Below are 23,770 nucleotides of genomic sequence, written 5' to 3'. Positions count from 1 at the left end.
CTTTTCTCGACGATGTTGGAAACGTAGATAAAACAAAATAGAAGTCACAAACATCTCAGATGGGTGTGCGATATATCAGGACATGTTTTAAAATTGTTTTTAGGTGTCAACAAGTTAAAATAGATTTGATATACCTTTCGTTATGATCCCTTGTTCTCCGTTAAGAAATATTAAATACGTCTTTTCTTGACGATGTTGGAAACGTAAATAAAACAGAATAGAAGTCAAACACATCTCAGATGGGTGTGCGATCTATCAGGACATGTTTTAAAATTGTTTTAGGTGTCAACAAGTTAAAATAGATTTGATATACCTTTCGTTATGATCCCTTGTTCTCCGTTAAGAAATATTAAATACGTCTTTTCTTGACGATGTTGGAAACGTAAATAAAACAGAATAGAAGTCAAACACATCTCAGATGGGTGCGCGATCTATCAGGACATGTTTTAAAATTGTTTTTAGGTGTCAACAAGTTAAATTATATTTGATATACCTTTCGTTGTGATCCCTTGTTCTCCGTTAAGAGATATTAAATGCGTCTTTTCTCGACGATGTTGGAAACGTAGATAAAACAAAATAGAAGTCACAAACATCTCAAATGGGTGTGCGATCTATCAGGGCATGATTGAAAAATTTTCGAGGGGTCAACAAGTTAAAATAGATTTGATATACCTTTCGTTATGATCCCTTGTTCTCCGTTAAGAAATATTAAATACGTCTTTTCTTGACGATGTTGGAAACGTAAATAAAACAGAATAGAAGTCAAACACATCTCAGATGGGTGTGCGATCTATCAGGACATGTTTTAAAATTGTTTTAGGTGTCAACAAGTTAAAATAGATTTGATATACCTTTCGTTATGATCCCTTGTTCTCCGTTAAGAAATATTAAATACGTCTTTTCTTGACGATGTTGGAAACGTAAATAAAACAGAATAGAAGTCACAAACATCTCAGATGGGTGTGCGATCTATCAGGACATGTTTTAAAATTGTTTTTAGGGGTCAACAATTTAAAATAGATTTGATATACCTTCCGTTATGATCCCCTGTTCTCCGTAAAGAAATATTAAAGATGCATTTTCTCGAAAAAGTTGGAAACGTCGATAAAACAAAATAGAAGTTGGTAGCATCTCATATTTTTTGGTGATATATATTTTTCGAGGGGTCAACAAGTTAAAATATATTTGATATACCTTTCGTTTTGATCCCTTGTTGTCCGTTAAAAATATTAAATACGTCTTTTCTCGACGATGTTGGAAACGTAAATAAAACAGAATAGAAGTCACAAACATCTCAGATGGGTGTGCGATCTATCAGGACATGTTTTAAAATTGTTTTTTAGGTGTCAACAAGTTAAATTATATTTGATATACCTTTCGTTGTGATCCCTTGTTCTCCGTTAAGAAATATGAAATACGTCTTTTCTCGACTATGTTGGAAACGTAGATAAAACAAAATAGAAGTCACAAACATCTCAGATGGGTGTGCGATATATCAGGACATGTTTTAAAATTGTTTTTAGGTGTCAACAAGTTAAAATAGATTTGATATACCTTTCGTTATGATCCCTTGTTCTCCGTTAAGAAATATTAAATACGTCTTTTCTTGACGATGTTGGAAACGTAAATAAAACAGAATAGAAGTCAAACACATCTCAGATGGGTGTGCGATATATCAGGGCATGATTGAAAAATTTTCGAGGGGTCAACAAGTTAAAATAGATTTGATATACCTTTCGTTATGATCCCTTGTTCTCCGTTAAGAAATATTAAATACGTCTTTTCTTGACGATGTTGGAAACGTAAATAAAACAGAATAGAAGTCAAACACATCTCAGATGGGTGTGCGATCTATCAGGACATGTTTTAAAATTGTTTTAGGTGTCAACAAGTTAAAATAGATTTGATATACCTTTCGTTATGATCCCTTGTTCTCCGTTAAGAGATATTAAATGCGTCTTTTCTCGACGATGTTGGAAACGTAGATAAAACAAAATAGAAGTCACAAACATCTCAGATGGGTGTGCGATATATCAGGACATGTTTTAAAATTGTTTTTAGGTGTCAACAAGTTAAAATAGATTTGATATACCTTTCGTTATGATCCCTTGTTCTCCGTTAAGAAATATTAAATACGTCTTTTCTTGACGATGTTGGAAACGTAAATAAAACAGAAAAGAAGTCAAACACATCTCAGATGGGTGTGCGATCTATCAGGACATGTTTTAAAATTGTTTTAGGTGTCAACAAGTTAAAATAGATTTGATATACCTTTCGTTATGATCCCTTGTTCTCCGTTAAGAAATATTAAATACGTCTTTTCTTGACGATGTTGGAAACGTAAATAAAACAGAATAGAAGTCACAAACATCTCAAATGGGTGTGCGATCTATCAGGACATGTTTTAAAATTGTTTTAGGTGTCAACAAGTTAAAATAGATTTGATATACCTTTCGTTATGATCCCTTGTTCTCCGTTAAGAGATATTAAATGCGTCTTTTCTCGACGATGTTGGAAACGTAGATAAAACAAAATAGAAGTCACAAACATCTCAGATGGGTGTGCGATATATCAGGACATGTTTTAAAATTGTTTTTAGGTGTCAACAAGTTAAAATAGATTTGATATACCTTTCGTTATGATCCCTTGTTCTCCGTTAAGAAATATTAAATACGTCTTTTCTTGACGATGTTGGAAACGTAAATAAAACAGAAAAGAAGTCAAACACATCTCAGATGGGTGTGCGATCTATCAGGACATGTTTTAAAATTGTTTTAGGTGTCAACAAGTTAAAATAGATTTGATATACCTTTCGTTATGATCCCTTGTTCTCCGTTAAGAAATATTAAATACGTCTTTTCTTGACGATGTTGGAAACGTAAATAAAACAGAATAGAAGTCAAACACATCTCAGATGGGTGTGCGATCTATCAGGACATGTTTTAAAATTGTTTTAGGTGTCAACAAGTTAAAATAGATTTGATATACCTTTCGTTATGATCCCTTGTTCTCCGTTAAGAAATATTAAATACGTCTTTTCTTGACGATGTTGGAAACGTAAATAAAACAGAATAGAAGTCACAAACATCTCAAATGGGTGTGCGATCTATCAGGACATGTTTTAAAATTGTTTTAGGTGTCAACAAGTTAAAATAGATTTGATATACCTTTCGTTATGATCCCTTGTTCTCCGTTAAGAAATATTAAATACGTCTTTTCTTGACGATGTTGGAAACGTAAATAAAACAGAATAGAAGTCAAACACATCTCAGATGGGTGTGCGATCTATCAGGACATGTTTTAAAATTGTTTTAGGTGTCAACAAGTTAAAATAGATTTGATATACCTTTCGTTATGATCCCTTGTTCTCCGTTAAGAGATATTAAATGCGTCTTTTCTCGACGATGTTGGAAACGTAGATAAAACAAAATAGAAGTCACAAACATCTCAGATGGGTGTGCGATATATCAGGACATGTTTTAAAATTGTTTTTAGGTGTCAACAAGTTAAAATAGATTTGATATACCTTTCGTTATGATCCCTTGTTCTCCGTTAAGAAATATTAAATACGTCTTTTCTTGACGATGTTGGAAACGTAAATAAAACAGAAAAGAAGTCAAACACATCTCAGATGGGTGTGCGATCTATCAGGACATGTTTTAAAATTGTTTTAGGTGTCAACAAGTTAAAATAGATTTGATATACCTTTCGTTATGATCCCTTGTTCTCCGTTAAGAAATATTAAATACGTCTTTTCTTGACGATGTTGGAAACGTAAATAAAACAGAATAGAAGTCAAACACATCTCAGATGGGTGTGCGATCTATCAGGACATGTTTTAAAATTGTTTTAGGTGTCAACAAGTTAAAATAGATTTGATATACCTTTCGTTATGATCCCTTGTTCTCCGTTAAGAAATATTAAATACGTCTTTTCTTGACGATGTTGGAAACGTAAATAAAACAGAATAGAAGTCACAAACATCTCAAATGGGTGTGCGATCTATCAGGACATGTTTTAAAATTGTTTTAGGTGTCAACAAGTTAAAATAGATTTGATATACCTTTCGTTATGATCCCTTGTTCTCCGTTAAGAAATATTAAATACGTCTTTTCTTGACGATGTTGGAAACGTAAATAAAACAGAATAGAAGTAAAAAACATGTCAGATGGGTGTGCGATCTATCAGGACATGTTTTAAAAATTATTTTTAGGGGTCAACAAGACAAAATAGATTTGATATGCCTTTCGTTATGATCCCTTAATTGTTCTCCGTTAAGAAATATTAAAGATGCATTTTCTCGACAAGTTGGAAACGTAAATAAGACAAAATAGAAGTCAGTTGGTAGCCTTTCATAATTATTTGCGATCTATCAGGACATCTTTTAAGATTGTTTGAAGGTGACAACAGGTTAAAATATATTCTATATGCATTTCGTTATGATACCTTGTTTTCCGTAAAGCATAGGCGGTTCGGGGCGCGAGGGACTCCCCCCCCCCCCCCCCCCCCTCTTGGACGAGCAAAAAAAAGATAGAAAAAAGGGAAAAGAGGAGGGAAAAGAGAGGAGAAAAAAGAAGAGGAAGACGAGTGAATAAAATAAGATGATGGAAAGACTTGGGGGAAAAAATCTTTCATGTCACTCTATACAATTTTCGCTCGCGCTTCGCCCTCGCATTGCCTGTTAGGTGATTTTCATATCTTGTTCAATGAGTTTAGATATCAAGTTTGAAAGTTAATTTACAAAACACATTTCACCTCGGAAATTTAACTTCATTATTTTGTGTGATTTACAAATTGATTTTTTAAAAGTGCTCTGTAAACATGTCAGTTTTATGGTCTGAATATTAATATTTTCTGTTCGTGCTGCGCACTCGCGAATTTTGATTGGTACCTATTGTTCTCGTGCATTCCATAAATTTTCAAAATATCCCTTTTTGGGTCTGATTGTCAAATCGTATCAAGGTTATACCGAGGTTGTTTTACCTGACTGCTAAGAAAGCACGAATGCCTGTGAGCAAGCAACCAGGGGACGAACGGCTTAAGGTCCTCTCCGAGGGACCTGGTAATGAGGATAAATTCCTTACCAAAGGGCACTAGCGCACCACTTGGGAATCGAACCCGGTTCACCGGAATCCGAAACCCCCGCTCTACCGACTGAGCTATCGCGCCTAAGCTAGCGCTGCACGCTTGCATTTTGATTGGCGAGTTATGTATGTCTCAATATTGATTATACAACAAACTACTTGAAATCCCCTTTTCATGACAGTTTATCAAAAAAATTGGCTCACGGTTTGCGTTCGCATTAATGATTAAATATATTAACTTGATGCATCATATTTATATTTACAAAGGTGCTTGAAATGTCAAGATTTCAGGCCATAATATCATCAGATTTCGCGCCCTCATTATGCATTCATGAATATTTAAGATATTTCGGGTGATTTCATGCAACGGTCTAGAGTGGGCCATAATGTGCCTGCACTGTACATCTATAGGTCCTTGGTTGAAGTCAACGATCCTATATAACGACCCCTTGAACCTGAATTGGGTCAATTACGCCGTCTAGCACGTTTTGAGAACAATGGATGAAGGTGTGAAAATCACAAAGCAGCTAACAATAGGAAAAATCCGTTTCAATTGAAGTTATGCTATAGATTGCGTATAGCGGTTTGAATGTGAAACCCTGAACATGCTGAATGCCTCATTGTCTGTATGTTACTACTGTGTACTAGTAGGTCCATGGTTATAGACTCTATTATAGTTGCGTGCATGTCTTCTCCAAGCCGATTCATAGCTTGTCGGTGTCTTTAATGCACGTAAAATACAAATATACATGTAACTCTAGGTCCCATTATAGGGCATTTTCAACGGAATCGCCGATGAGATAATTTTGACAAAACAAAAATGAATCACACTAATCATGCAGCAGCTATGTTTCTAAACATTACACGATCAAAGAAAAGACACGGGATGATATTTATTAAATTTGTTAATGGCGGCTGGTCTTTATGATAAAAACATAGGTCTATTTTATCTTTAAGACATGAGAAAACAAATAAATCAATTATATAATTAATGTGTGTGTTTTACTTTTTACAAACGTGTATCAATCGAACATGCTGACTACATGAAGAGTGTTGAGGTCCATTACATGATTTATTGGTATTTACACCGAGTTCTCAAATAATGGTACAAGATTTTAGAAAAGAAGTTTTGAGTGTCATCTCGTGTACATCAAATCTTAGCAAATGTTAAAAAGTTTCTGAAATGTCAGTACTGTGAAAGTATATGCACTTCATTAAACGTGGACATCAGCAGGGTGGTCTCCATTAAAAGGATTTTTTTTTTTGCCCTGTCGATGTGTACCTCTCGATGTACGGAGGCGATCGGAGCTGCACCCCTTCCCTATTGTCAGTGAGAAAGGAAGAAAGTGATTACTCGAGATGGAGGGAGAAAAAGAGGAAGAGGATCTGTAATGGGAGGAAGAAACATAATAGAACGGAAGGAGAGGTTGGCCATATAAAATTATGAAAACATTCAGGTCACTGTATCAAAATCAAGTTCAAGTTTATTTATTCAAAGTTTAAAAACAAACATCACATTATAATAAAAATAAATATAGGCATGCAATGCGATGTAAATGACTACAGTAAAAGTATGATATTGTTTTAATGAAATGTACTCTGGCTTCTCTTTTTTTTTCTCTGTTCATTTTCCTGATCACTTCAATCTTATGTAAATATTGGCCTAGTATATATTATCAATTATCATTGATGTGTAATTTATGGCGAACATTTGATGTAAAGGATTTGTATGTGATAATTTATTTATAAAACATAAATAAGCATAGACAAATCGGTTCAAGGCCCACTGCTGCTGGTTCGTGATGTCATTCTATTGAAGGGGGGGGGGGGCCGGGGTCACATCCCTTGAACAATAGATTCACAACGTAATTAAATCGACTCCCATCGACCCCTTTAAAAGCGAGAGCGGGGGCCTGGATTACATAACACTATTAATAACATAAAATACAGGATATAGATGCTAATCTACAAAATCCCCAAAAGAGAGAAAAGAATTGATATAAGGTTAAGAATTCAGACTAATAGAACGGAATACCATTTACAAACACAAAATAAGCTATGCACAAAAACGTCCACCCGTATGCAATACTTTAATGAGGGTCTTCATCCATGACATGCAAAAAGTACAAAATTTCACTTCGTGTACTTCCCTTTATTTTGTGGGTACCATTTTAATCCTTTGCCCCAGTGATTAATTGATTACAGTGATTAATTTTATTATGTCACAATAAACCTAATTATGACAGTTTATGCACTCCCAAGAAATAGTGTTTACGGGCCGGTCTATCGTCTACACACAGACCACACAGACTTCGCACAGTTCGGTCAAGGCGGTACGCGTATCATTAAGTGCCAAACGGTGCCAAATATACGGAAATTGTGAGGAGCGCTTTTCCTATGAAAGGAATTGATATGCATTATTAGGGCTTAAAACTTGACCAAAAAAGGTTATCACCCCAAATTCGAGAATATGGACCCATGTTTAAGGCCAATATCTAACAAGACAAAAGCAATTTTGTGTCTCGCCCACTTATGAAAATGACCAGAAATATCGTGATTTGCGAGGGCACGCAAGAGAATTATATCGAAACTTCATTGTGAAATGACTGGGATGGAATAACACTTGTCATAAGAGCCTTGTACATAAACTTTAAGGTTGACCTGCAAATGACCTTTGACCTTACCAGGTGACCTCTGACTGCAGCATAACATGCAGGTCCCCCAAGTCCATCTACCATCCAAGTTTGGTTGAAAAGCGACTTACGGTTGCGGAGTTAGGTGTCATAAGAGAGTCTTGCATGTAAACTTTAACGTTGACCTGAAAATGACCTTTGACCTTACCATGTGACCTCCGACTGCAGCATAACATGCAGGTCCCCCAAGTCCATCTACCATCCAAGTTTGGTTGAAAATCGACTTACGGTTGTGGAGTTATGTGTCATTAGATTTGTGACGGACGGACGACGGACGACATTTGGTTCCCTAAGTCTCGCCTTCACCTCCGGTGGGCGAGACAAAAATTGGGGGCATGAACCCATGTATCTAAAAGCAAGTATCTAAAAATTTGGGCCATGCATGTTTAGGGATTTTCCAGCATAAAACCATACCCCATGTTTAGAGATTTCCCGGAGATTTCTTCCAAAAGAGGGACCCATTTCAGCGGCACATCCCCGTATACCTTATTTCGTAAGTCCCCCCCTCCCCTGGCTCTAATTGTATTCAAAATTTTCTGAACTCTTAAGATATTTGACTTGCACGTAATTAATTTCCTCGTAATTTTTCTCTTATGGCTCGACTGTATTGATCTTTTATTTTCACTTTGCCGATACCATATTAAGACTCGTGAAACGAAAATGTGTAGATTATCTATTATCTAAAAGTCAGATCCGACTTGAAGAGAAGCGATTATCACATAAAGGGTCGTAATCAGTCATGTGTTCATTGGAGTCAGGAAAATAGGGGGTGAGATTTGACGTAAGTGGGAGAAGTAGGTTGATGGAAAAAGGGTCAACAGAACATTTTAGCCCCCTCCCTCTCTCTCGCCCTCCCCTTCTGTTGAGTGACTGATGTTTATTGTCATGTACGCGTGAAGTCCAGAGCAGAATGTTAATTTAATTAATTAATGATAATTGGGGCATCAACTTTTCCTATCAATCAACAATTTATCAATAAATCAACTATTTCAATGGGCAATGTAATCAATCAAACATTCAGTTTTTCAATAAAGTATTTCATAAATTATAATCAAGTCAATTTCTTGGTAATCATTCAATAAAAAGAAGAAAAAAATGACTATCAGCCACTGGTCACTTCAGTGGCAAATAAGTTTTGAATAGGCTACCATCCAGGAAGTGAGAGGGGTCTGGGAAATTGAGGGGGGGTGGAGATACATAAGAATTTTATTTGTAAAATGACAAAAAGATGATGAATGCCCTTTCAACCAAGTCTTACCATATCTCGCCCTCTCGCTTGTAACAGGTACCATCACATTACTCCGACTCACAAAACACACTGCTTAGGTCTACGAGATGAATAGGCTACACTAAATTTACAATTCCTGTTCACTCAACCATCATTCTTACAAGATTCAAAAATCATATTTGTTGGAGAAAATCCAGCATAAGTGTTACCTTCCCCTTAAAAATCCCAAACTTAGGATTTTTTTTAAGAAGTCACCATGCAATCAAATTTTGCCTCATTGTGATGTCAACCATACGATAAATAGACATAAGGAGAAAAATTCGTCCATAATTGACATCGTATACCATTATGTTACCTGGTTATTGATCATTCGTTCTCTGTATATGAGGTTCATGGGTCGAATCTCGAACCAACTAAAGAGAGTTGCAGCTCCGTAATTAGCTTGAAGTAGAAGTTCGCCTTGGTGAGAAACACTCATGAAACTGTTCAGTCTAGGACCTACCTTTAATTTTCAAATGAAATTCAATCTCGACAAGCATGCCCCTTCCCCCACTGTCATGCCATCACAATCGCCATAATCATAATCATTGTAATCATCAAAACTAGGATTATTATCATAATTAATCTCAGCACCTTCATCACTGTCATCACCGTCATCATCATAAAACATTAATAAATCATCACCGCGGGCGGCTGCGCAGAGGATATATCCTTTGTTCATAGGGTGCATCATTATTGTCCCCCACAGCAAAATATTATCCTCTGATCATCACTATATTGCTACCATAATCATCAATCTTGTCGTAATAAATATTCTCGTGATCAATTACGATCATTATTACCATCACCATTATAAAAACATTATAATTATTATTATCACCATTCTTGTCATTGCCATCATCGTTGGGATTACAATCATAATCATCACCATTATCATAATCAGCCATCATTACCTTTCTTTTCGATGTCATCATCACGATCATAATGTCTTTTTTTATTCACACATCATTATGTTTATAGATTAAAAAACAAAAAATGTTATTATCGTCATCATCATTACCACCGCTTTCATCCTCATCCTCCTTATCCTTCTTCATTATGACCAACATCATTATTACCATCACCATTATATCATCCTCGATCATCATTCCGTTTTCACAAACGCTGACTACTTGTAGTAGTTCCGTCATTGGACAATGTGGTTTGGGAGGATTCATTGGGGTCAAGAAAGCACAATTAGAGATTATCAGAGATCGTTGCGTAACTTCAGTTGAAACGGATTCTTCCTATTGTTAGTTGTTAATTGTAATTTTCACACCTTCTTTGTTCGCAACACGTGCGAGACGGTGTAGTTAATCGAACCCATTCAAGTCGCTCCGGGGCATTCACTTCAAAGCTTCAAAGGGACTTTAAGAGTTATCTTTCCTAAAACGAAGTAAATCAAGTGCATTGGGGTCTTAAGAATAATTAAAACAAATTCTTGACCACTACGAACTACTCAAAGAACGAATAACAAAGGAGATTATGAACTGAACATGACTGGGAAATGGGAATGGATGAGGATTTCAATAAGTTGTATGCATAAATACGAATGCTAGTACCCATGAGCATTGGAGGATGCAGGCGGGGGGGGGGGGGCACAGTCGGTCCATGCCCCCTTTTGAGAAGCAAAATAAAAATTTGTAATGTAAAAATGCAAGTCAATCTTCATCATTTCATAATTTCAAATCAATACTCGTTTCTTCATCATTTTGAGTTATTATAAGAAATATACAAGTAATTTGCTCAGCCATTTCATGATATTAAGAGAAGTCATAACAAATATTGAATAATGAACATTGCTTTATCCAAGTTTCCATCCTCATGATTTTGCGTTCCTAATGCCTCGGTCATATTTGCTCTACGGCGGCCGTACGGTGAGTCGGAAACACCTGTTTTATCCATTTTTATTCAGACCACGTGTTTGTAGCTATTACAAAAAAAAATGTTAAAACGGTTGTTTTTTACTCGCCGCACGGCCGTCATAGAGCAAAAATGACCGAGGTAAGGTCAGGGAATGTTGCAGGAGTTCACCCCCCCCCTCCACTTAGATAAAAAAAAAATTGCTTGTAATTTTTTTGTTATGAAAAGACCTAATGGGGGGGGGGGGAGTGAAAACCTCTGTCAAATTTTCATTGAACTCGAACTCTACCTTTCAAAAATTCTGCGTACGCTACTGCAAAAGCAAGAGCTATTGGAGCTATACGTAGCGTAAAGATAATTTTGTTTCATAGCGGCAAAGCTCTGCCTCAAGTACCTTGTATTGTGTATGCTTGCGCGCACGTGGTATCTATTAAACTGATATTAAGCGTGCGGGTATACCGCAAGAACGATACTGAGTCGTGACTAAACTTTTCTGAGGACTAATTCGGAGGAATCACGTACAAGTGACAATGCGGCCGTATTTGTCAGCGCTTTTGGAATTATTATAGGCACGGTTGTAGTCACATCTTCAGGAGCGAACAGAGCTCTGCAAGCTGATTCAGTGGGTCCAGCGCCTGTAGACGTTGTGCGCGGTCGCCGCGGTTGATCGAACGCTTTGACGGATCGCATTTTACTTCCGCTGGTAGCCAAAACAAAATTTATTTCCCTTTCCATCTTTGTCAGGAATTTACGGGAATTATATACATATTTTTGGAAGCTCACATCATCAGGTACTAATACCTTGGTCACATTTGCTCTAGGGCGGCCGTACGGCGAGTCGAATGCAGCCGTTTTATTCATTTTTATACAAACCACATTATGTAGCTCGTACATAAAATGTTAAAACGGCTGTTATTGACTCGCCGTACGGCCGCCGTATAGCAAATGTGACGAAGGTGTAAGCATGAATAAGCGATTCGCCGGAGCAAAATTTTTGCGTCCAGGTTCTTGTCCCTTTGAACACTTGTCACGCCTTACGGCACACATCGTCATTCATTATACTAGTAGTTGCACCCTCACAACATTTCACGGCAAACAATTGAGGTAAGGAACTTCTCTACACGCGCCAATAAATTCCTCTAGGCTTGCCAGCCCAATGCCCGGGAACAATAGAAGTGCCAGAACGCGACTGCACGGGCTCGTTATGTCACTCCGCGATGATCGCAAGGGTGCTCTATTGATATGCAAATTCAACCTCATTAACTTCGTGGCGTGCAAGCCCGTGCATGAAAAGTAATGAGGGCGTGCAAACGCGTTTGCACACCCCTCCCGGATATTGACGTCCCGCCTAACTCCAACCAAGATTATATGATTATCATATTTACCAATTTCCCGTATGGTGTTGGTGTAGATTTTATGGATCAAGGTGCTGTACCAAGCTCCTGCAGGTACACCAAAAGAATGTTCAGTTACATGTATGCTAGAACACTCATTAACTTTAAGTGGGCGTGTGTGTAGATTTTTGTGCGTGTACACCGACAACTAGTACTCAAATAGCTAGGTACACAGTGTATCCCTACTCCAATGTGTCAGAGTTTAACCCTAAAAGGACTGGGCTTTTTGAGATGTCTTGAAGATGGGGGAGGGGGGGGCATGATGCCCCCCTTCTGATATCGGCCACCGTTCGTGCGATTGCACCAAAGTTTGGCAGGTGCATTCTTTACCACATAAACTACTAGCTGGTATAAAAAGAATAATTGAAAATAATTTCTTATTAATTATGAATAAAATATGCAACTTTATTCGTAAAAGTATTCTTTGCATATTCAACACCCAATTTCACTTAAAATTTTCATATTTTTTTTCCTCATATCATCTTTGTAATTTAATTTTTAAAGGAGTCCACAAAGAAAGAATGCAAAAAGTCTAATGTTTCCTTATGTATTTCTTTGTTTTTAGAATTTCTTATGTATTTCTTTGTTTTTCATCTTTTGTTTTTCATTGTTTTTGTCAATGGGAACTATTACAGACCATTTGAAAACCAAATTAAACCCTTAATTAAGCAGACCAATTAGAATGAAAAATAATAACCCTTTTGGCCTTCCTCTCATAGACTTTCTACACAGAGTATAAAAATGAGCTATTTCCGGCATGATATCGTCTCGTAAAAAGTCACAGGGTATCGCGATGCTACACCAGTACTTCGCCAATTTGGTCTCAAAAGTTGCGCGAGACTTCAAAGAAAAAAGTCGCTATCTTTTTGCGTTCCGGACATACAGTATCGCGCAAAGTGTTGAGGGGTGGCCATCATGCCCCATCCCAGTCCTTTTAGGTTTAAACTGAAAAGAGTCTGAAAAGGTGGCTAAATTTATTGTTTTATTTTGATTTGTAAATAAGCATTTATGAAAGAGAAATTTGTCATGAGTTGAGTAAAAATTTGTTGACTTGGTGGGGTTCATCATCTTCAACTGCGGCGCTGGTAAAGATTGAGCATACAAAACATTGGATAGGCAGTCCATTGTTGATACACAGTGGCTTGTTCTGTTGCCCATCCAATATTTTACATTTCCTAGACTTTATAATTGATGGTATCATTCACACAATTGATAAAACACAGAAAATTAGACTTTTGTTGAGAGATGTTGTGGTGGATAATATTGCCTGATTGCCTGTCTGGTTTTATGAACTTGCCTGCTTTGTTGATGAATCCTGCAAGGGCATTGTTCAAAAGTCTTTATAATAATTTCATTGCATATTGTCATTGGTGTGTAATTAATATATACATCATCATGCTTGAGTTAAACCATCAATTTTTCATTTGTTTGTTTGGTTGATTCTTGTGTCTTGTTAATGCATTAAGGTATGACATGTTATTTTTTAAAGAAATTGCTTTGTCAAACCTCATTATCATTCAGTTGAAATACATGATGGTAGTCAAAATGCGCATTAAATACTTCAAATAAATAATGTACTATACATGTAGGTGCATAAAATACTCTTTTAAATGTGTGCTGATTTGACTTGCATGATCAATGATTTGTCTCATCAGTTTCACTCAGCTGCCTCTTAATCCCCCACAAAATATTTAATTTCAATGTCCTGGGACCCGTAACACAAAGCTTAGCAATGATCATAGAACATTTTTTTTAACGATTGATTGCATTGACAACAATGTGCAATCAATCGTAAAAATCAAGCGTACGATTAATTGCTAACTTTTGTGTTACTGGACCCAGATAAACAAAAAAAATTACAAGCAAGGTTCTGTATATTCATAACAAATACATTCCTTTATTTTAAAAAACATATCTTTTTTTTACATAAGGTTGGCAGGTATTCAGCTTATTACAATATAAGAACTAACAACTGGTGAATTTCAAAGTTAACAATATTTTCAAAGTTGAAAAACAAGAAAAACTTTGATATAGCTATCACTCATTATTCAAGTTATTTTTATAACTTTCTTGTCAAGGATAGAAGGCTTCGATACAAATCCAGTACAAAATAGTTTGAATATGAAAAGAGCCTACGGTACGTCAAAAATGGTTAATAAGCACTTCTAGAACTGTTAGAAAATCAGTCAGATAATGGGAATATGCATAAATTTATTTAAAACAATATTTATCATATCTGTGCATTTTTTTAACATGCATGTGAATATCATTAACCAATATTAGATTTAATTATTCTTAATTTCTGTCAACTTTTGGCCTTATGTTTGTAATGAAAGTTTACCCAACATGCCTCCTGTGACATGAAATAGTTATTTTCCACTTGTCAAAGTTTTCTGTACATGTAACTTTATGTAGTACAGTATCGAAAGTCATAGTACAGTGTAAGCCAGCAAGCCAGAATGTATTGCCTGAACACATTTTTAACTCATAAAAAAAGTCATTGAAAAATTCCACAGATATCAGTGATGAATGTAAAATTCATTTCTATGTTGTTAGAAAAAGGGGTATACTTTGCTGTTTTATTGAAATTCCTTCCATCAATATATTTGATGTCATGGTTGTGTATGAATTACTGAGAGTATTATAAAGTCACAACTGAAATACTGTATAAAGATCATTTACAATTTCTTTAACAGTGTTTTTTTTTAATTCATTGAAAAGTTATTTTATTTATAATATTGATATAAACTTTGTAGGCTTGGTCATTGCAGGAAGCAGGTTGGGTTTACATGTAGTTTAGGTTTGTTGACATTTATTTATCTATTTCTTGCAACAGACAAGTAAAAATTTTATATCATACAAAATAAATATTACAAATACTGGGCTTAGTAATAAGCCTACCTGGCAAGTAGTTGAAAAGTTTAACACACTGGTTTATTAGCATCATGCCAAATAAAATCCAGTATTTAAAAAGAAAACGAAATGAAACCTTTGTAAATCTTGCTGTTTTTCTTCAGCCGATGATGTATGTAACGTCATAAAACAAAACATTTCATAGAATAAACAAACTAGAGAATGTACGTTATAAAAATAAACATACCAAAGAATGAATAAAAACTTTGATACAAAACTAACACAAATCATGGGCTAAGGCATATTACTTTGCTCTATGGTGAACAAAAATGATTGAAAACAAAACGGCAAGTATCTTTGGTCACTTGGCTACAAAGATCTAGAAATTATAAATAGTCTTCCAAAAGTAAGTAGGTTTTTCCAAATCTTATTGTCAGTTTGCATCTTGTCATGTTATAAGTAGTACTGTGAAGTTTCTAGTTAATTTGACCATTGGCCAAACGATCTTTCTCAAGCTCAAGCCACTGACGTTCTCTCTGCATGTCTAATATGTCACGCTCAATCACCAACTTCTCTTTCTCAATCTCCAACTTCTGCTTCTCAAGCACCAGTTTCTCCTTCCTCAAAATCAGGAGCTCCTTGCTGAGTTGCTCAATGTCCTTTTCGTCATCCATGTCGCTGTGGTGACCATCATCGGCAGCGAGCTGAGAGTAGCGCATGCGCTTAGCCAACGGCGAGGAAGACATAGGAATGTTAGTGGTGTTGAGTTGTTGATTGACGATCATTGATGATGGAATGGATGAGTGAAGTTGGTAAGGCATGAATTGGTGTCCTACGGATGATGATGTTGGTATCGGATGCGGAGCTGACGTCACTGTGGGAGACGGGGAGGACGCAGAGAGAGGAAGACTGGTAGAGTTGTTGCAAGGTGGGGAAGAGATTTGGGTGGTGTATTTACGCTGCATGAAACGATGCGGGAGGGAGCTGGTGTTTGGATGTTTCTTTTGTTGGTTCTTGGGGGTTTCCAAATCGGTGTCTTGGTAGCTAAGATCGTCTTCAGGAACTGCTTCAGGTTGCCAGCTATGGAGCAGAAAGGGGGGTATAGTATCAACCATTACACTTTGTAACAGGATTGTCCTAGGAAGGGGTAGGGTCAGATACATACTAAGATTAGGGATAGGTGATAACGGGCGGATCCAGGATTTTCCAGGGGGGGGGGCACATTTTCCCCGAGAAGAATTTGACAAGCAAAAAAAAGGTTTTCACCCCAAATTAAAGGTCATTTTGTCCATGGAAATTTTGACAAGCAAAAAAAAAAGGGCCCTTGCTTTCAAAAGAATTAGCTATATCCTGTAATTTTTATTTAAAGGTCAAGTCCACCTCAGAAAAATGTTGGTTTGAATCAATAGAGAAAAATCTGGCAAGCACAATGCTGAAAATTTCATCAAAATTGGATGTAAAATAAGAAAGTTGTGACATGTTAAAGTTTCGCTTATTTTTCACAAAATAGTTATATGCACAATTTAGTCACATGCAAATGAGAGAATCGATAATGTACCTCACTATTTCTTTTGTTTTTTATTGTTTGAATTATACAATATTTCAATTTTTACAGATTTGTCAATAAGGACCAAATTGACTGATCCATAAAATGTTAAACAATGGTAATTTTACATGTTCAGGGAAAAACAAAACTTTGTTTCACAGAACAATGGGGAGAAAATTATAATATTTCATAATTGACAAGCACAAAAAAAAGGTTTTCACGAGAGCGGTGTTGGCTCAGTCGGTAACGCGTTTGCCCGTCGAACCAAAGGTCGTGGGTTCGAGTCCACCCCAGGCGGATGACTGAAGCCAGTGCGTTGTGTGTAAATGTCTCTCCCATGTTTCTTAGATGCAGGCTATGTTACAATGGAAAACACTCTGTCCCTTGGATAGGACGTTAAATGGAGGCCCCGTGTAGAGGAGTGTCACCACCTTTGCACGTTAAGAACCCACTGCACTATTCTTATAAGAGTAGGGGGAAACCCCGGTGTAGTGGTCCACCTGCATTCCCCCCAATCAGTTATATCGGGAGGAGAGACCTGCGGGTCATAGTGATTCAGTTCGCTTTCGCCTCCCAGGCACAGGTGACGCCAAACAAATAATAATAAATAATAATTTCATATAGTAAAATACAAAGGAAATAGTAAGTGAGTGATGTCATCAGTTCCTCATTTGCATACCGACTGGGATGTACATATAGCTATTTTGTGAAATTAAGCAAAACTTTGAAACTTTAAAAACTTAAAAAACTTTTAAAAATGCCTTATTTTACATCCGATTTTGATGAAATTTCAGTGTTGTGCTTGTTTGATTTTTCTCTTTTTATTCAAATCTAATTTTTGTTGGGGTGGACTTGTCCTTTAATGCTGGTGTAACCAAGTAATTGGCAAATGAAATTTAATCTCTGTGAAATGATAATTTTCTGCTTGTGTGCGATTCTTAGTTACTCATCAGGACAGACAAGAATATAAAATATTCCAAGACTATTAGGGTTAATATCAGTGGTGGATCCATGATTTTGAGATAGATGGGGCGCAAATACATGATGTAATATTGAAAATGATAGAGGGGGTGCAGATGAGAATTTAGATTTAGCTACATTAATAGGCATGTTAACGGGCAGTTATCAAATTGTAGAGGGAACGTACGCCCCCGCCTGTATCCGCCACTGCGGATATCAAGTATAATCAATGTTGTATCATACATGTAACTCAGTCATTATTTATTAGTGACCTATCATTGTAAAGCTGTGAGTAAAACAATCTGTACAAAGGATACCAAGGCAGATGATATCTGGACTTGAAAAGGAAAACGACATGTCTCATAAGTTCAAGGTCAGGTCTTTAATATGTTACCTCAATCAAAGAAAATGATCGATCAAGGAATAATAAAGTTCTGTGTTTTTTTTTAGACAATGCTTATATTTCAATTATTTCAGTAAATGAAGACATTTTACAGAAATTCAGATACTGTCTGCCAAGTGATATTCAATCTGTCCTTCAAATTGTTTGTTCTCAGTCGTTTCTCTTTTGCGACAATGGATTTGTTACGCGATTGTCTACAGTTCTGCATTGAAAAATCAGCAGGCACTGATAAGAAAAAAAGTTAAAATACAGCCCTAGTCGTGCATAGGAAACGAAAAAGGAAAACACACAGAAGCAAGAAAAAGTGAAGATCAAAGAATTCTCATTGGAAGTGTATCCACAGTTTCTCAATGCTCATCCTGCCTCTTAAATTATGGAGCATGAATGCATCCTAGATTCCTAGGAAAGAATACTCACCCTGCATCAAAATCATCCTGGAGACCTTGTCCTGGTGATGTCTCTGCTTTGACTTCAGTGATCTCTTCATCACAATCTACTACTTCATAAATATCTTCACCTCCTCCTCCTCCTCCCATCTTGGCTTTACCTCCTCCATTATCAATGATGAATGCTGAGTTGTCTGGTGGACCCTAGTGGATGAAATGGATAGCTTCATTTTATTATTTATTTACATTTCAATAAAAAGAGGAAGATTTGTGTAGAAATCCTTTGCAAATTCAAAGGAAATTCAACTTTTTATGTTTCTATTTTCCTTTCACAGTCTCTCTTTTGTCACTGTTTGATTTGATGGTTGTTGTTATTCCATAAAATGGGCTATTTAGCTACTATGGATTTAGTGACATGTTCTACATGTATGTAGAAGACCTTCACCTCCCCCTTCTTTGTCTAACTTTCTCTTCCTACTTTCCCACCCCTTTTTCTCTTTCAAACCCCCCCCCCCTTCACAAATGTGACAAAATATGCTATAAAAATCCTTTATTTTATTTTCCCCATTCCCCTTGGGCCTTGAATGTAATAAAAGTTCCTGTTTATCTTAGACCAATAATTCAAGATAAATTCTACCTTTCTCCCACACCTTCAGAAGAATACGTACCTTTGGTGTATTCTTGTTATCGTTTTGATTGTTGAAGACAAAGAAGACGTCGCCCCCATCTACCACCTGTGCATTGGGGAATAGATCTATCCATTCTTCTTGGTAGATGGCTAGTATCTTCAGTGCTAGGGTTGGGGGTGAATTCTCACCACTCATTGCAGCTTGCAGTCCACCTGGTCAAAGTCAATCATGAAGATGTAACTTAAAGAAAGAACTGCGAATAAACGCACCTCCCAAAATCAAACGGTACTTCATTTTCAACCATTGAAAAGATCGTATTTGGGACAGGATTTGCACTCCGAATTGCAGGGATTTAAAATAAATCCAGATGGGGTGTAGTTAGTGATCAATTGAATTCTGAATTTAGGTTGCTTCCTAAAAATTTATTTTCACATCTCAAGGAGTTGGAATTTTAATCCTTTGAGGTTTAAAAATTAATCGGTAGGATTCAAACTGAGTCCAGAATTGGATTGGTCCCTGACTAAAGTCCATCTGGATTTATTTTGAATTTCTGGAGTATAGAATGTGAGTTTGATTTTTTTCAGTTGAGTTTAAATTAAACGCAACTCTTTTTGTGATAGGCCCAAGATGTGATTAACCTATGACCTAATAATAAAGCTTCTTAGTTGTTAAAGTACAAATAAGGTGCCTTAGTGCCGATCTCTTGAGATCACAAAAATCAATTTGACTTTCGCAAAATTTGGTTTGAGTTACTTGAGTTTATTAATATATTCCATTTTCTCATCTGAAAAAAAATGCTTATTGTGAGGGATTATTTGACTTATGGATGGTTAAATTATGAAGTCTCGACTGTATGGTTTTTAAATCAATAAAGACACATTTTTTTTAAATAGAATGTTTAAATGCTCAAATATAAAACCTTTTTTAAATCCCAACCCTGTCCATACTTGAATTACCAATAAAGACCATCGCATAAATGATACCAAAGATGAACTGTTAAAATGTACCTTCTGCATGGATGTCGTTTTTGTCTTTCCATTCTGCGATGCATTTCTTGGCCCAGAAGCAGAGGTTATCCCACTTCTTCCTCACATCCACTACATCCCTCTTGATGTACGGTCCGCTGACCACCTTCAGAGCCGCACATATCTCATCCCAAGCCTTCTCACGTTCAACCACGGAGGATTGGGCGGGGCCTTTGGGTCGTAAGACGTGGCGATGTCGTCTGTACTCGTCAACTAAAACTTGCTTCTCTTTCTCACTCCAGTTTGGTCCTCTCTTGCGCTTACAGGTTGACACAAAAACCTTGAAAAAATGGGGGGAAATGCTGAATTAGTTAGAAATATTGATCAGATTTAAATAGCAGGTGCATATCCAGAGCTCCAAGTGGATTCCTCCTCCCCCTTGACACATTTTATTCATTATTGGATTCTTTACGAAAAATGCATGGGAAAATTGACCAATGAGAGGTGATAGCTCCCTTTTCCTTTTGCTTGTCACTTTATTTTTTAAAGAAAAAGTGCCCCCACCCTTTTCTGGTAAGTCCTGGATCTGCAGCTGGTAAATAGGAAAATAAATGAAAGGGGTATTCCAGACTGAAAATAATATCTAAGTAAATATAACTGTTTTACCAAAATAATGCAAATCTTAAAAATACCATAATATTTGTTATTCATTGTACTATTTTGATAAATTTTTCAGTATTTTTTTTTGTCTGATTTTTCTTTATCTGTTCAAATTGTATTATTTTCAGCCTGGAGTACCCCTTTAAGAGCTGTGAGGTAAAAAATTGTGCACATAAGTGACGTTCAGCCAGAGAGAAATTTTAAAACTTTACACCTTTTTATGGCCATGTCCATCTATATATCAAATTGATTCGATAAGAGAAAATTAAAAAAGAAAACATCTGAAGATTAAAATGGAATGAAATAATTGACATTTCAAAGCCCCTCTATACTTATGATGCATATGATTTGTATAATAATGTATATATTACATAATGTAAATATTGTTATTTGTTTGTTTGTTTGTTTGTTTTTACAAAAGAGCAATTCAGTTGCTATAAACACGTAATTACAACATTAGGGGGGCCTACATTATACAAGCTCTGCTTATCAGTTGGCCCTCCCTCCCTTTCAATTATTTATATTTCGATTTGATAATTGTCTATTGTAATTTTATAATGTTATCAATTTTTTGTATGTACTTCAAATGTGATTATATGTTACTATGTCAATTGTATCAAAAATTGTAAATATGAAATTGAAAGTGGAAAATAAAATGATTGAATTGAATTGAATTGAATGGTAAATCTCCTAAAAAATGTCTGTCACTTTTCCATTTTGTAAATAACCACAGCATGTAAACGTGTACATGTTCTATTAAAAAATCAAAACCTCTCAGTGTGGATAAAACGTGATTTTATTTTACAGGAATATTATTTTTAGTGGGTGCCCGATCGAAATATTATACATTATCCTTCCTAATATAAAACCACTTCTCAAGTACATGTCGGGCCACGGAACAGTTTCGAAAGTTGGGTAGCTGAGCCGAAAGTGGGAGGGCTGACCATGCAAAAAAAATCACAATCAGATGGTCATTTTTACGATTTTGTGCACGGTTTCGAAAAGATTGGGGAGGGGCTGAAGCCCCCCCATTCCATTTTTAGCCATCTGGCTAAAATGTCATTTTTCCCAAAAGTTTTATTTTGAATTATATTTATCTTTCATGAGGACATAAAACAATATACTACCTGGGTTATATTTAGATTACTGCCCCAGGGGAATGGGTACTTAGTAGAAAACCACAAATCCCTGATAATAAAGCCTATGGGGAAAGCTGTCCTTGCCCCTTGTCATAATTTACTTACCCAGTTGACAATTTGATATCTACACTGTACATACTATTAATGATCTCAATTTTAAAGCAGCTACATGTATTACTTTCTTATTGCTTGTCCGATTTCTTTAAAACTTTCATCATTCTGTTCAATTTATTTTTCTCCTTCCCAACACAACATTTTATGGCCAAGGCTGGATTCCCCTTTAATGATTTTTTAATTTGTGATGTCATATGCAAGCAGCTACCCAGTAGGCATATATCATAAAATGTTAATTCCAATTTCATAACTCCTGCATTTTTTTGTTAGTAGCGGTAGTACTACTGGTTTATTATCATTTTTGTTTTTAGTATTATTTATTTAGCTACCTACATATACTTGTTTGTTTATTTATTTATTCATGTATTCATTTATTGAAATATCTGTAAATTCATACAGGATCTGTTAAGTAACATTTAAATCAAAGCATAGAAAATACATGTAGCCTACAGTGTCTTAGATACATTACCAACCATCATTAATATCATTTTGATAATCATCTTTATTTACCGTACCATCATTATCACTATATGTTTACTTTAGATAGTAATTAAAGTAGGGCCTACTAGTAGTATCAATATACCACATTGTAATATTTGATCAGACACCCCTCCCCAAAACCCCAATCCTTCCTCAGTTAACATGTTTCCATAGGTCTGTGTTCAAAATCCATTTTAACACTAAGTTCACAAATGTTATACAGTACATGTTGTGCTAATACAGCTCCATGGTACATATGTATGTATAGCCTGCAATGAAAGTTAATAAAAAATGAATTAATAAAGTTTCAACATTATAGAGCTACATGTATATCCACAAATCACTTTGGAATAGTCCGAATACAAGCAATTTTATTTTGTTTTTAATGTTTAGTTACCTTTGAATCACATTACATTTGAAACATCATAATGTAATAAAAATGGCATGTGTTGTACATAGACACATATGAGCTTAATGAATTAGTACTCCAGTGGACAGATTAAGTATGGGAAAATATACTGGACGCTTGTTGAAATCAGGATCTGATGATGTCCGCTTCCTCATATAACCACAATCACTACATGTACCATGCATGCACATTCATTATTTACCTTAGAGTAAGGAGTCAGCCATGCCTGTACATGTAGCATTAGACCATGAACAATTACTTAACTTAATCTAAGTGAATAAGTTTAAGAATGATATTGATAAGTATATATGCTTTACCTGTGATGGTAGCATGTTGAGCACAACTAAGCAGAGCACAGCCAAAGAACCCAGACTCCCTGTGTAAAATGGAACTCTCTCTAGCCAACTCACAAAAGGGATTTATGCACACCTAAGGCAGATTTTAAGTGCATGTTGCCAATTTTTCCCAGCTCAGCAACCCAAAGGATCACTCCCATTCCAAGTTATCTTTTTCATCTTTATTAAAGCTGCCCAGGCCTGGAAAAATCACATTCCATCAGAGTTTATCTGATAGGCAACTCTTGAAAGTGCTGGGGTTTGGTGGAAGGAATGTTTATGTGAAGCTTTGGGGTTGGATTTTGGGAGGTTAGGATTGGCAATGCTGCTTAAGTGGTTGACCTTTTTGCCATTAGGCAGAGCACTTAACTTCACATGACACACACTCATACACACACACATTCCTCGCTGACAGTGTACAGCTGGTACACATGCCATTACAAGGTCTGTGTGTGAATGCCAGGGAATACTGTATCAGTGGATAAGTCATTGTGCATGTGAGTTGAGTGTGTGTGTGTGTCTTTGTGTACATTGTATGGGATTTGAGTAGAAAAGTAAGGGGCACACTTACTGTATGTATGGGAACTTCT

The 23,770-nt window shown here is 36.1% G+C and overlaps 1 protein-coding gene across 1 annotated transcript; it reads right to left on the bottom strand.

The window, feature by feature from the left end:
- Positions 1 to 14,178: 14,178 nt before the first annotated feature.
- Positions 14,179 to 23,575, bottom strand: LOC129254512 (uncharacterized). The gene is made up of 5 exons (XM_054892976.2): positions 23,163 to 23,575; positions 20,086 to 20,383; positions 19,118 to 19,290; positions 18,481 to 18,653; positions 14,179 to 16,234 (listed from the first exon to the last, which is right to left on the bottom strand). Exons 1-5 carry the CDS (start codon positions 23,175 to 23,177, stop codon positions 15,631 to 15,633), a joined length of 1,263 nt encoding a protein of 420 aa, XP_054748951.2. The 5' UTR covers positions 23,178 to 23,575; the 3' UTR covers positions 14,179 to 15,630.
- Between the last annotated feature and the right edge of the window lie 195 nt (positions 23,576 to 23,770).

The sequence above is a fragment of the Lytechinus pictus genome, chromosome 2, assembly GCF_037042905.1.
Source record: "Lytechinus pictus isolate F3 Inbred chromosome 2, Lp3.0, whole genome shotgun sequence".
NCBI lineage: Eukaryota > Metazoa > Echinodermata > Echinoidea > Temnopleuroida > Toxopneustidae > Lytechinus > Lytechinus pictus.
The sequence above is the reverse complement of the archived record's forward strand: the minus strand, read 5'-3'. Positions and strand labels throughout refer to the sequence as shown.

Bases quoted from the DNA above. Each gene is read 5' to 3' on its own strand.
- LOC129254512 (XM_054892976.2), bottom strand. The intron at 19,291-20,085 runs GTACATTTTAAC...GACTTTGACCAG, and splicing joins AAACGACATCCATGCAGAAG to GTGGACTGCAAGCTGCAATG. The intron at 18,654-19,117 runs GTACGTATTCTT...TTCATCCACTAG, and splicing joins ATAACAAGAATACACCAAAG to GGTCCACCAGACAACTCAGC.